Genomic DNA, 13,497 nt, shown 5'->3' on the forward strand with positions numbered 1-13,497 from the left:
TCCGCTCCTCCGCAGAGAAACGCCTTCTCCGGCCCGCCCCCTTGAACAAACAGCGGCCCCGCCCGCAGTCTGTTTGGGCGGGGGACTGACCCCGAGGCGGCTCTTGCCCCAGGACACCGGGTGCGTTCTGCAGGGGTCGCACCGCCTGAGTCCCACTTCTCCTCCCCGCTCTTGCCGTGCTCTCCGCATGGACTGAGCTACTTCTTTAGGCCTCGGGAGGCTCCAGGTGCACACCGCGTGCCGGCAGCCCCCACGGTGGCCTTGCACGAAGTGGGCGGGAAGGAGGAACCTCGGGCTAGCGAGGCGGTGCTGAACCAGGGGTCTCTCTCCCCCGAGGAGGAGGGGCTATAACGCAGGGGCCAAGACCAGAGGGGGCATGGTCTTGTCGAGTGGGTGGGGCCTTGCCCTAGCGGTTGGCCTATGGCACAGGGCCAAAGGGGTGACCGGGTGGGTTTTACACAGTGACCTCAATTACTGGGCGGAGGAGGCCGAAGCCGACCCTGTCGCTGTAGTTGCCTGGACGCCGTGGGCTCCTGAACGTTCTCGTGCGTGCACCTGGAGGGCGTAAGACTGAGCGTGAAGATCGCTCAGTCCCCTGCGGGGAAGCAGGTCTCATACCCACGGGGGCGCGAGCGGAGCCCCTTGCTGGAACGGTTATGAATGGACGCTGACCTCCTTGTGTTCCTGCTCCGCCACCCCCACGGTGATTGGGGGCTTAGATCCTGGCATGTACAGAGGGAGAAGCACACCCCACCGGACCATGGCAGGGAGTACCAGCGAAGCAGGCACACCGGCTTCCTAGGAACTGAGAGGAAAGTAATGGGAAGCAGCAGATGTACATCTGGGCAGGTGCTCGAACCCTTGTTCAGGAAAGAGAGCAATGTGCCCAGTGTTTGGCAGCACACTCTGTACCATGCTGAGTCCCAAAAGGCTGGACCACCCTCTGGCAAGCTGAGATGGGAGGGCCAGGACCAGGTCAGGGAGCAGGACCCAAATCCAGCCGGATGTGGATGGCTGCCAGCGCCCACCCCAAGTGGGCATCACCCGCTCTCTCTGGGTGCGTTCCCTGACCTGCTTCCAGGTGAGGTGTGGAATCTGACAGATACACAGTGGCTTCCCCCTAGATGAAGTCCCAGAGGCCTCAACTTGTCGCAAAGAAAATCTTTTAATTGTTCTGCTCCTGCCCCCTCCCCAGGGCAGTCCTGGCACCAGGGCTCAGGCTGGCTGCCCGCACTTTCCCCCAGATGCCAAGGACGCCTTGACCTTTTCCAGATCCCAGCCCGTCTGCCTCTCTGATGGCAGTGCCACGAGATCTAGGGCTTCCTAGTGCCATCGGGCAAGGCAGGCAAGAGACGCCAGGGACAGGTGGGCGTGAGCTAGGCGGTGAGGCTGTGGCACGTGCAGGCGGTGGTGCAGCTTCAGGTGAACGTGCTGGGTGAAGCGCCGGGGACAGACACTGCACCGGAAGGGCCGGGCCCCAGAGTGCAGGCGCAGGTGGGTCTTGAGGTTGCTAGAGTTGCTGAAGCGTTTGTGGCACATCTGCTGAGAATGGGCACAGGTGTCAGCTCTGCCCATGTGGCTGGCTCCAGATCTCTGCTCCCACTCCCCACCCTGGATACCCCTCCCCCACACCACCACCACCACCACCACCTCCCTGTGCCTGCCCAGATGCCCCCCGCCCCATGATTTCTCCTGGGACACACAGTGTCTGGCACATTGGAGCCAGGCAGACCTGGGTTAGTATCATGATTCTTACTCCCTGTGTGACCTCGCATAGGTGACATCTCCTGTCTGAGCCTTGTTCTCCTTATTGGTAACTATTAATTGGTGACTATTAATACCTAACCTCATAGGTATGATGGACCGAATGAGATCATCACACAGGACCCTTAAGCATGGGCCTACAGCCTTCGTGGGCGTTATTAACATTTACTGGGAGCTGCCACATGCCAGGAATTGGTCTCACAGAGTCTTCCCCGGGACCCTGGAGAAGCATGACTCAGTCCTCGTGTAACTCTTCTAATACAGTGAGAAAGCAGCGGCTCAGAGGAGGAGAGCCACTCGCCAAAGGTCACACAAGCTGGAGGGAGAGCTGGGATCTGTACCCAAGTAGCCCACACTTAGAACCACGATGCTTCTTTCTTGCCTGGGGAAAGAATTCCTGCTGTTCTGACCTCCCAAGGGATGTATCAGGACTCAGAGGGAGCAAGAGCTAACACCCAGCTGCTGTTATCTGTAGTGTTTGCATACTTCGCATGCACCAGGCCTTCTACCTCTCCAGCAACCCTGGGAAGTAGGTTACCGGTATCCACTCCCTGGGACCTCCCAGCTTTATTATCCTCCTCCCTTAGACACACATTTCTAGTCCTCGCTCCAGGCCTAGGGAGGGACCTCCAGGTTCACATTCTGGCCCTTCCAGGCTGACAGGGGTCATTGTCACCTCCCTCAGCCTCCCTCACTGCCTCCACCCTTGCCTCCACTCCTGTCTCCACTTGCTCAGGAGCACTGGGGAGAGCAGGCTACAGGGCCCACCCGTCCAAGAGCCTGGAACTACTCACCAGCCTGCAGGAGTACAGGGAAGGGGAAGGAGGGTCTCACCAGGCATTCATGGGGCCGCTCCCCCGTATGCACCAAGTGGTGCTTCTGCAGGTGGGCGAGCTGGGTGAAGCTCTTCTGGCACAGGCCACATTGGAAAGGGCGCTCCCCACTGTGCACACGCAGATGGACCTGAGCCAGGTGTGGGAGAAAGGCTGCCAACTGCCCAGAAGCCTCCAGCAGGTTCTGTCTCCCCACATCCCCACAGGACCCCTATTTGGCATCAAGATTTCTGAGTGCCCTTGCTACCCTATCACTGCCTTCATGGCCGCTCTTCCGTTTTTTCAGGATGCCCTTACTCTTTCTGGTGCCCTATGGGCTGGGAGGGGACAGTGATCAGAAGGCTAGGTGAGGGATAGCCCATGTATATTTATCCTGAGCAGCGCTGCTCAAAGTGTGGTCCACAGGGGCGCCTGGGTGGCTCAGTCAGTTAAACAACCAACTCTTGGCTTCAGCTCAGGTGGTGGTCTCAGGGTCGTGAGATCAAGCCCTTCATTGGACTTCATGCTTAGCACAGAGAGCCTGGAATCTCTCTCTCTGACCCTTCCCCCTGCTCTCCCTCACTCTCTCAATTTTTTTTTAAGTTTTTATTTATTCATTTGACAGATCACAAGTAGGTAGAGAGGCAGGCAGAGAGAGAGGAAGGGAAGCAGGCTCCCTGCTGAGCGGAGCACCCTATGTGGGGCTCGATCCCAGGACCCTGAGATCATGACCCGAGCCGAAGGCAGAGGCTTTAAGCCACTGAGCCACCCAGGCGCCCCTCAAATAATCTTTTAAAAAACATTTATTTAGGGGAACCTGGGTGGCTCAGTCATTGAGCATCTGCTTCAGCTTAGGTCTCAATCCCAGGGTCCTGGGATTGAGCCCCGCATTGGGCTGCCTGCTCAGCGGGAAGCCTGCTTCTCCCTCTTCCACTCCCCCTGCTTGTATTCCCTTTCTCACTGTGTCTCTGTCAAATAAATAAAATCTTTTAAGTAAATAAATAAATTAATTAAAGACATGTATTTTTTTTTTTTTGAGCACAAGCAGAGGAAAGAAGGAAAGGGAAATGGAGAAGCAGACTCCCCGCTGAGCAGGGAACCCCACCCCCCAAGCCGGGTTTGATCCCAGGACCCCAGGATCATGACCTGAGCCAAGACAGATGCTTAACCAACTGAGCTACCCAGGTGCCTCCTAAAGCAAATAATCGTAGAAAAAAAAGTGTGATCCACAGACCAGCAGCATCAGCACCACCTGGGAGCGTGTGGAAAATGCATATTCTTAGGCCTTGCCCCAGACCAGATGAATCCAAAATCTCTAGGGCTGGGACCTAGGAATCTGCATGTTTCCTAGCTCTCCAGGTTTGAATCTCATTAAAGCTTAAGAACTCACACCCTGGAGGACCGCGAAGGGCCGTTCTTCAACTTCAGTGTGACCAGCATGTGCAGAGAGCCCGGTCTCTGCTGACACACAGACAAGGGCCCTGGTGCCCCTGCCCCGGGCGATGTGGATGACAACGCCCACAGCAACACGCTGCTTTGTAGGGTGCAAAAGGCTGGTTGTCAGGTCATCAGGTCCATGGTCTAGACTCACTAAAATCTACACACTCCCCCACTGGACCTTCAAACAAATAAGCAGGAGGAGGCTTAACGGGAGATCCAAAAAGATAGTTGTTCGGGAAAGGTGTTTGCAGTAGACCTTGAGAGGCTAATATCAAGGCCTAACCTCACCCTGAAGTCCAAGTGACCTCAGACAAACCTTTCCTTCAGTTTCCCCCTTTTTTTGATTGAAATGAGATGTTCTCAAAGACAGTGTCTTAGGGTGGAGAGGACTTTCGTGGCCATCTTGTCCTGCATCCCCTTTCTGCAAACATGACAGTGAGGAACCCAGTGAACCATTCCAGCTCACAGCCTAGGGGCTGCCCAGAAGTTGCTCCGGCTTTCAGGTCCTTGATTCTGGAAGCAGGATAGGAGGGGGCCGTGGAATGATGCTGAGGGGAGCAACGGAGCCCGGGAGGCGGATACCTTGAGGTTGGAGAGCTGCCCAAAGTTCTTGCTGCACACGTTGCACTCGTACAGGATTTTGCCATTCTCTTTCTTCAGCGGGTAAGGCAGAGCTGTGGTGCCTGGCCGGGAACCTGTGGGTGCCCGCCTTGCTGGAGCCGCCCTGCCCACGAGCTTTGGCCCGGGGGAGAGAGTCCTGGCAGTTCCAGGACCTCGATCCCAGGCCAGGGAAGGTTGGCTTTGGCCAGAGGCTTGGGAGGCCCCTGGGTAAGGATACAGGGTTTCCCTCTGGGCAGCGGGGTGCCCAGCCTCATTGACACTCATCAGCAAGCTGGTGGCATAGGAGGGGTCTGGTGGAAGCATGAAATGGGGGGGACATTGGACAGAAGGTAGGGCCCCATAGGTGAACAGGTGAGGTGGAGGCAGAAGTGGATACCCGGGATAGAAGGGGTAGAGGCAGAATGGGAGTTCTTCGGAGATGGGAATAGGCAGTGGGCAGGAGCAGATGGCCAAGGGTCTGGGGCTCTTCCTGTTCTGCCAGGGGACTGGGGAAGAGCTGGTGTGAGGCGAGAGAGATGGGCAGAGGGCCCCCTCGCCAGCTCTTTCCTGCTGGCCTCCCCTCTTGTCCCTGCTTGCAGGGTACTTGGCCGTGAGTTTCTCATCATCAGTGGAGCCGGCCTGCAGCCCTGGTGGCTGGTGCTCTGAGCAGGAAAAGAAAGACGGTCAAGGCCCAGCAGCCTGGTGGAAAGTTCTGCTCCCCATCTATCTGCCCCCCTAGCTAGCTGGGGGTGGGGGAGCGCTCTGGCTTGCCAGCCTGCTGGATGACTCGGACAGAAGTTCCCCTTCTCGGGGCCTCCCTGGTCTGCACTTACCAACAAAAGCTAGTGTTTATGCAGAGCTCAAGCGTTTTAGGGAGAGAAAATGATTTGAGAAGCTTATTAGACATCCAGGTGGAAAAGTCAAGTAGGCAGTTGGATGAATCGGTTTGGAGTTTGGTTGGTTGGCTGGCTGGTTTAGAGTTGAAAAGAGAGGTCCAAGCTGAAGACATACGTCTGGATGCCTGGGGCCCTGCCTGATGAGACCACCGAAGGGTCAGCTAGATCTGCTGTGTCCAAAATGGGTAGTCACTTGACACATGTGACCCCATTTCAATTAATTAAAATAACTACAATCAAAAACTCAGCTCCTGACTCATATTAGCCACATTTAAAAGGCTCGGGACGTATGGTAGCAAAGAGCACAAGAATAGACCAGTGTCCCTGATTGCAGGAAGTTCTATCAGACCATGCTACTCTCCAGGAAGTGGACAAGAGAGGAGAGGAGGGAAAGAAAGGGAGAGAGGAGACCAGAGCAGGGGAGGGGAGGGAAGAAGGCTCTGGACTGAGTTCCAGAGCATGGTATTATTTAGGAGGTGAAGTAGAGAGGAGCTAGCAAGGGAGACGGAGATGCAACAGCCAGGGAGAAGGGAGATAATAAGCTAGGAGGGACATCAAATGAAATACTAAAAATAAAAAAATGCCACAAAGTAGACTGTCTGCTTGGGTCCTCCTTTATTCACTCAGCCAACCTCGCTGAACTCTGTGCTCGGTGCTGGGGAAATGCGGGACGTGGCTGCATGGTTCCCACCCTCCCGAGGTCACGAGTGAGCAATGAAAGGGTGCATTACAGTGCAACAAATCTAGAACAGCTCCTGCACTCCCGCAAGAAGCAACTGGCCTCAGCGATGTGGCTGAAGTCACAGAGCCAGAAAGGGCAGAACCGGGACTCCACCTCCGCTCGCTGGCTCCCAGTCCGCGCTCCCGTCCTATAATAAGGACCCCTCTCGCTCACACATTCTAGGCCAACAAAGCGCCATCGTCAATGCCTGGGACTTTGGCTACATGTACTCCAGATTTCCCTGCCTGAGAAGGCCCCTGTCCCCCCGCCTGTGGCTCAGGTGTCTCCCTGAAACCACCCCCCACCAAGGCAAGGACTCCAGGCCAAAATGTGCAAGTAAAGTGTGCCTGAGGTTCTGTCCTCATCGGTGACACTGGGTCCCCTCCCTTTCCAGTCCTGGAACCTAGGAGTCCTCTCCCGCCTCTCGCCTCCAGCCAGGTGCAGCCCTCTGCCCTGGGCTTACTTGTGCTCAAGACGTCACTTCTGAGACTCTGTGGGGCTGTGCTCAGTGGTGTCAGCTGCAGGGTCCACAGGTACAGGTCCCGGCCCTGGGGGGCTGGTGCCGGTGGCAAGGGGCGCAACCAGCTGGCCCAGGATGAGCCACGGGAGTCCACTGTGTCAGAGAGTGGCCTACAAGCTGAGAAGACCTGGAGGGCAGGAGGCAAGGGGCTTCGGGGTGTGGGGCTGGGGCACCTGTGTCCCCGGAGTGGTTCTAGCTCTAGTTTGATTTCCAAAAGAAGAAAAGCTAAGAGATGCCCTCCACCATGTCTGTCACTCAAATGCCTTCTCCAACCTTCAGCTGAAAATTTATTTCCTCAGGGACTTTCATGCCCATCCCAGGACTGCCCTTCTCCTCCCCTCTAGAACCTCTCACTAGCCATGTGCTCTCTCCCACCCTTCCTTCCTGACCACCCTGGCACCACTGGGTCTCAGACCATCAATTGTGCTTTGAATGGAGCCAAGATGAACTTGGAGAAAATCATCAAAGACTGAGAGCCCCCAAGGTGGCCCTGGGTTCCCCTTGTGCTAAGGCCCAGACCACATGCTAAGCCAAGCATCCCACAGGCCCCATACCTTCTGATACCCCACAGGAGGAGTCCAGCCCCTGGGGCCTGGGAAAGGACCTCTGGCACTTCAAGGGCCCATTGCCACGATGTGCTGGGTGGGGTGGGGATGCCCAGGACCAGGGAACATGGGGAATCTGGTTCCTTCAGATTTTTCCCCACTTCATCCTGACATCCTCTCCCTTCCATAATCAGGCTGACCTCAAAGAGGGGGCTGGGATCCCTCCTTACCTGGTCACTTTGGCAGAGCTGGAAGTCCAGGCTGGAGGACAGGGAGCCTCCTGTCTGCCCTAGAGGCTGAGCCTTCTGGCAACAATGCAAGTCTGGAGCAGAATCCCCCTTCATGCCCTCACTACCTGGGAAAACAGGTCAGTCCCCGGTGAGCAGGAAAGGACCTTCAAAGGAGAGCCTGGCTTCTAGAGCTGGCCCTTCCACCAAGCCATCATGTGACTTGAGCCAGTTGCTGCCCCTCCTGGCCTCTGCTTCCCTGTCTGCAAAACACGAGGGGTGGACAGGTTGTAAGGACTCGTACTGACACGTAGAGGCCAGTGACAGCTCTCTTGGTAAATGCCTGAAGAGGACTGAATGGAGACACTCAGAGGTGAGGAGCAGAGCTGGCCTTATCCTCATCCCTAGGGAAGAGGAGGATAGAGAGGAAGATCCTCATGGAGGTTACTTCTAAACGAACTCAGAGACCTGAAGGAACATTCCAGATTTCCTGGAGAATACCAGGAATTGAGAAGCCGTTCCCTTCCGTGCTGGGAAAGGCTTCTGCCCCCATGACTCTGCCAACCACAGCCTCCCCGCCAGTGGGTGCCCCTGCACCCTCGATCATCCACACGACTTTTCTGGGCAGCTGAGGAACCCTCAGGGCCCTGCCACCCAGACTGCCCAGGCTCAGCTCCCTCAGCAGGAAGCGTCTGAGGGAGGAGGCCAAGAACCTTCTGGGTCCCCTGACTGGCCTGACAGGAAGATGTGCCGATTCCTCTGCTGCCGACTCAGCCAGCGCCCCCCTTCTCCACCTTCTCTCACCGCAGGCCACACAGCACAGGGACCACCTCAGCTCAACAAGTGGTCCAAGGTTCCTTCCCATTCTCAGGAGTCGCATGTCTCTTCTCCAGCGCACCCGGGACCCTAGCACATTGCCTCGGGTCTCTCAGCCTTCCAAAACCCAGGCTCCTTTTTCTCTTCCCGGACTCCTCCCAGCCCTGCCCAGCAGAGGCTTGTCACCTGCCTGCACGAGGCTCCTCACCTAGTTCTGCACAGGTTCTCTCTGGGGGATGCAAGGAAGTGGGCAGGCGGGCAGCTGCTGTGGCTGGGGCCCCAGGGAGTGTGAGAGATGACAGGAAGGTGTTACACTTAAAGTCGCCACAAATAGGAAGAAGGGGGTAGGCCAGGCAGGCCGGGGTGGGGGGGGCCCTCCAGGACCTGGTAAGAGGGATCCACCCACCAGCCCTCACCCACCTGTGGCAACTCCACAGGACAAGGAGCTGATTTTGGACCACCTGAGCTGGGGCTACTGGAAGATCAGCATGGGGGGCTGGGGGGCAGGGGGATTGCTATGTCTGGTTCTTAGAGAACCCAGGTGACTGAGTCCAAGAGGGACAGAGCAGGGCTGAAAGGCTGGAGCTGGGGTCTGAGGTGGGGGCCCAGCCGAGATAGAGGCAGGTAGTGGTGGTGATGGCGAAGACAGTGATGGTGATGCAGGGACAGGAATGGGCACAGACGCAGAGCATGGAACCCAGAAGGACATGGGGTAGAGAGTAGGAATCTGGTGCCACAGAGCAGAAGCCCACGAGGCAGCAGATGCACCTTCCTCTTTCTTGTCCCAACTCTGGTCTGCCTATCCCAAGAGCCTTTCTCTAATCCAGATACAGCACTGAGGTCCCAACAGGGACAAGAGGTAATTCAAGGACATTGCAAAATGCTTGTAGGGCATGAGGAGATAGCGAAAGGGAAGCTCCGTTAACCAGGAAGCAGCTTTTTAGGCCAAGCAAGTTCATTATTTCTGTGAGCAAGAGAAGGTGCATCATTTCTAGAAACTCAAATTCTGCCCAGTGGGTGTGTCTGTGTCACACAATGTCTGGCACCGTGTGACACACAGCCCCAACCAGTCGTCAGACTCCACCCAGCCATTCCATCTAGGTGGCCTGGAGCACATGGGGATATCTTGGACTGTCTGCCATGGGCCGGGGCATGTTATCGGTGTTTCCCTGCCTGCCCAGCCCCTGGCTGCTGACCACCTCCACTGTGGCCTCCATCACTTCCTATCATAATTATCTTCCCACATAACTGACTCCTGCATGTCTGGGAGTGTCTCAAGGACAGGGACCACTGTCTATGCGTTTTTGTTTCCCGTGAAGACATCTGTTGGGTTTTCTGTATGCCCAGCTTGGGGAGCTTTTCCCTGACATGAGTCTGTGGGGAGGCAGAAGGCGCCTCCCACTATAAAAGCCAAAATAATAAATAAAATCTTTTAAAAAAGTAAAAGCCACAATGGCCACACACTTAATTCTGAACTCTCACTCCCAGCACATGATGCAGACACATGACATGGACTGGGCTGATTGGATGTCTCTGTCCAGATGGGATCAGAAGTCAGTGGCCCTGAAGTGACAGCTTCATGGAGAGTCCACTCTGCACATGATGCTACATGGGCTTCTGGGGCGGCAGAGGAGAGAAAGGGGTTCAGAGAAGGTGGCAGAATCTTCTCGAGGCTGATTCTGAGGTGTGTGGTCCTGGGACTCCCAGCCTCCCCTGACCCAGCTTATTCTCCAAGCCTGCCCCTGCAGCCTTTCCAGATATTGTGAGTTTCCCCAACAACTTTTAAATGAATTGCTTTTCCTAAATCCTCCCAAAAGGGTTTCTATAGCTTAAACTGAGAATCCTGCATAATATATGCACAGAACAGAAGATGAAGCCACAGGTTTCAGGCTGGAAGAGTCAAGGATCTGAGTGGTGACTTAGCTGTACAGACAGCCTCCTGCCTTTCCCAGATCAGCAGAGGAGCTCCTCCCACAGCACCCCCTGAAGTCTTGATCCACCCAAACTCCATGCACCAAAAACCAGGGCCTTCCCAGCCTCCAAGGCCACAGGGCTTCCTCCCTTACCTCCTTGCTGGAATCACAGGGGAACACCCGCAGAAACCCTCAGTCCCATCTCCTGAGGAGGAGTCACACACACGGTTGGCTCCCATCTTCAACCTGCCAATTCTACCTCCTGCTGGCATCACACTCTGCTCCCAACTCTCAAAAAAGTCTGGATAACCTCTTGATTAGAAACAAAAAGGGAATCGGCCTTGGAGATTTCTGGATCTCCAATCCCTGAAAGGCCTGGCTAGGATGTCCTGGGAGGTGGGCTGAGGACAGTCCCTCAAGTTCCCACCCCAAACAGCCTCTACCTGTCAACCCCTTCCTTGCCCCCATCTCTTGGGACCTGCTAGATCTTCTGTCCTGTCAGCCTCTGGGTCCACTATGATGTCATTAGCCCAACTGTGATGTCGCCATGTCTGACATCCCTGGGGTGGGTGACACAGGCAGGGGACCACAGCCACTTAGCCAGGGAACCTGCACAGATGCAGAGAATAAGCTCAGGCTGAGCCAAGTCCTCAGGGAGCAGAGGGAATTGGGAAGTGCTTGTGGAGAGGAAATAGGATTCGGGTCCTTCCGAGGTCAGGGGTTGACACCAGAGGGGACTCTGACAAGAGCTGGAAGGCTGGACAGGGGTAATCAGGCTCCCAGCTCGTGCACACTTACTTTTTCCTCTTTTGCGAACGACAAAATAAAACATACTGAGGGTAAACATTTCAAACAGCAGAGAATAAAAAGACAAAAATGAAAGCTCTCCTCCTTTGCAATATCCCCATGGCCAGTGTGAATTTTTTGGTGTTTATCCTTCTAGACATTTATGTATGAACTTACAAACAAGTAAATGAACTTTTTAATTTTATTTTATACAACGTGGATTATACCATACATAATGCTGTTGTGCAGCTCTCTCTATCCAACTGTCTGTTGTGGCCATCATTTCGTGCAGAACATATACCGCTGCCTTCTGCTTTTTCCTGACAATATAGTGTTCCTCTGAAGGGATGGACAAACCATGTGGCATTCCTGTATTTTGAACTCCCAGTTTTATCCTGTTTCACGCAAGACTGGAAAAGACCTTCATATGGAAGTAATATGTGGAGTGATTCAGAATATTAGCTTTGCTGGACTTAATCCCAGCTCTGTGACCTTATGGCAAGTCACTTAACCCCTCTGTGCCTCTTTCTTCATCTGTCAAATGAGGATAATAATAGTATTTGCTTCACAGCGTTCTTTTGAGAAATCCTCAAGTTAATTCATGTAAAGTTCTTAGAATAGTGCCTGGCCCAAAGAAAGCACTTGACAAATGTGGATTAATGTTAGTATTGTACATTAATCTTTGCCTAGTTAGGCAAGTATCTGCAAGTCAGCTTCCTAATAGTTTTAAAGTGACAAATGTTCCTGATTCACTTTGGAAGACCAGAATTTGAGCATCAAACCTGGAAAGATTAACTACATTCCATTTTATTCTTTAGCCCCTAGTTGGAGACCACTGTACTCACCCAATGCTGTTCTACTCCGCCCCAACGCCAGTCTGCACACCACAGTAATCATAGCTTTTGGCATTTGGGAGCTCACCATGTGCCAGGAACACTGCCAAGCATTTTGACATATTTTGCTTAACTCAATCAGCACAATGACCCTCCAGATGAATGCTTTTATTCCCGTTTTACAGGCAAGAAAACTGAAACTCAGAGAAAGAAAAAGTGACTGACTCAATATCACATGCCCCAACTTGGGACTGCCATGTTCCAGAGAGGAAGGAGATTTCAAGGAAGAATTGCTAGGGGGGCACCTTGAGGATGTAAAAAGAGCTACCGGTGTGGTACAACAGAGTCTGTATTCCTTTCAGGACTATGAGAACTATGTCTCAGGCGTTGGACTAGTCGCTGGGATTATCACCCATGGAAATATGACCTAGTCCCTGGAAATTCACAGCTCGGTTATCAGAAGGCTTGTTGGATGTTGCTGAAATAGAAAGTGGGATGCAATTCTCAGGACTTATTATTAGTAGAATAGGCACACTCTACTCTGGGCTTCAAGTTGGCTCATGCAGTAAGAGGGAGAAGCAATGGAACCACAGGCAAATGCCCTACTTCCTCCTTGAAAACCTCAAAAGCTTCTCCAATCCACAACCATGGCCACCGCCAACCTTGAGGCCAGCCAGCTGAGCTCCCTGCTGGCTCAGTGCATGGGTCCTGAAGCTTAGTTTTTCATGGATACTTTTGAAGGACACCAGCTAAGGAATCTAGGTCAAGAGGGGATCTGGGACTGTCATTGGTTCAGAGGGTTAAGCAGCTGTGTGGGTGACTCTGGACAGGGTTAAGGGTGGTGAGCTCCATGCTCTCACCTCACCCTGCTCTGTGGTTGACACCTCCTACCCCGCCTGACACCCACTTATCTCACCTCCCTGGACAGTCTGTCAAATGCAATGAGTTCGTTTTGGCTTCACACCCTAGGGTGGGGAGATCCTGAGATAGGGTGCACCAGCTTTCACATCTGCAGAAGGGGCCTCAAGACTCTTGTATCTTCCCCTGCACCCACCTGTGACCTTCCAGGTGGGTGCAGGGGAAGGTACAAGAAATTAAGAGATGTCTTCAAACAACATGTGCATTCATTCCACCCATCCTCTCATCTCAACCATTCCAAGAGGATCAGAGACAAAAAAAAAAAAAAAGGCCAGATGCACTGGATTCAAATCCAGTAGGACTGATATACTCTTAACCACTATGCAATGCTACCTATCGTGCACATGGATGTCCTTTGCACCCTTGTAAGAAATGGAACAACTGAAGTCCACCTGTCCACTATTAGAAGAATGTTACATATTATGTGCATCCATGCAACAAAATTCTGTGCAGCCAGGAAAAGCCAAGGGGTACATTTACTGAGTGACTCCCACATGCTAAACTGCTTGACAGTCATCTCATTTAATCTTCTGCAAAATCTTTCAAGGTTTAAAAAAAAATCTTCTACAGTAAGAATTACTAATGTCCCCATCTGACTCTTGACCTCAGGTCCATGAATTTGAGCCTCTCACTGGGTATAGAGATTACTATTTATAAAGGTATGTGTAGGGGTGCCTGGGTGGCTCAGTGGGTTAAAGCCTCTGCC

At 53.7% G+C, this 13,497-nt stretch overlaps 1 protein-coding gene across 1 annotated transcript; it reads right to left on the bottom strand.

Annotated features, from left to right (window-relative positions):
• Positions 1–1,146: 1,146 nt before the first annotated feature.
• ZNF683 (zinc finger protein 683) lies at positions 1,147–8,521 on the bottom strand. The gene is made up of 6 exons (XM_032863836.1): positions 8,260–8,521; positions 7,529–7,649; positions 6,697–6,880; positions 4,599–5,278; positions 2,599–2,727; positions 1,147–1,539 (listed from the first exon to the last, which is right to left on the bottom strand). Exons 1-6 carry the CDS (start codon positions 8,403–8,405, stop codon positions 1,324–1,326), a joined length of 1,476 nt encoding a protein of 491 aa, XP_032719727.1. The 5' UTR covers positions 8,406–8,521; the 3' UTR covers positions 1,147–1,323.
• Positions 8,522–13,497: the final 4,976 nt, after the last annotated feature.

This window comes from Lontra canadensis, unplaced genomic scaffold, assembly GCF_010015895.1.
Source record: "Lontra canadensis isolate GAN:19392208 unplaced genomic scaffold, GSC_riverotter_1.0 scaffold25, whole genome shotgun sequence".
Taxonomy (NCBI): domain Eukaryota; kingdom Metazoa; phylum Chordata; class Mammalia; order Carnivora; family Mustelidae; genus Lontra; species Lontra canadensis.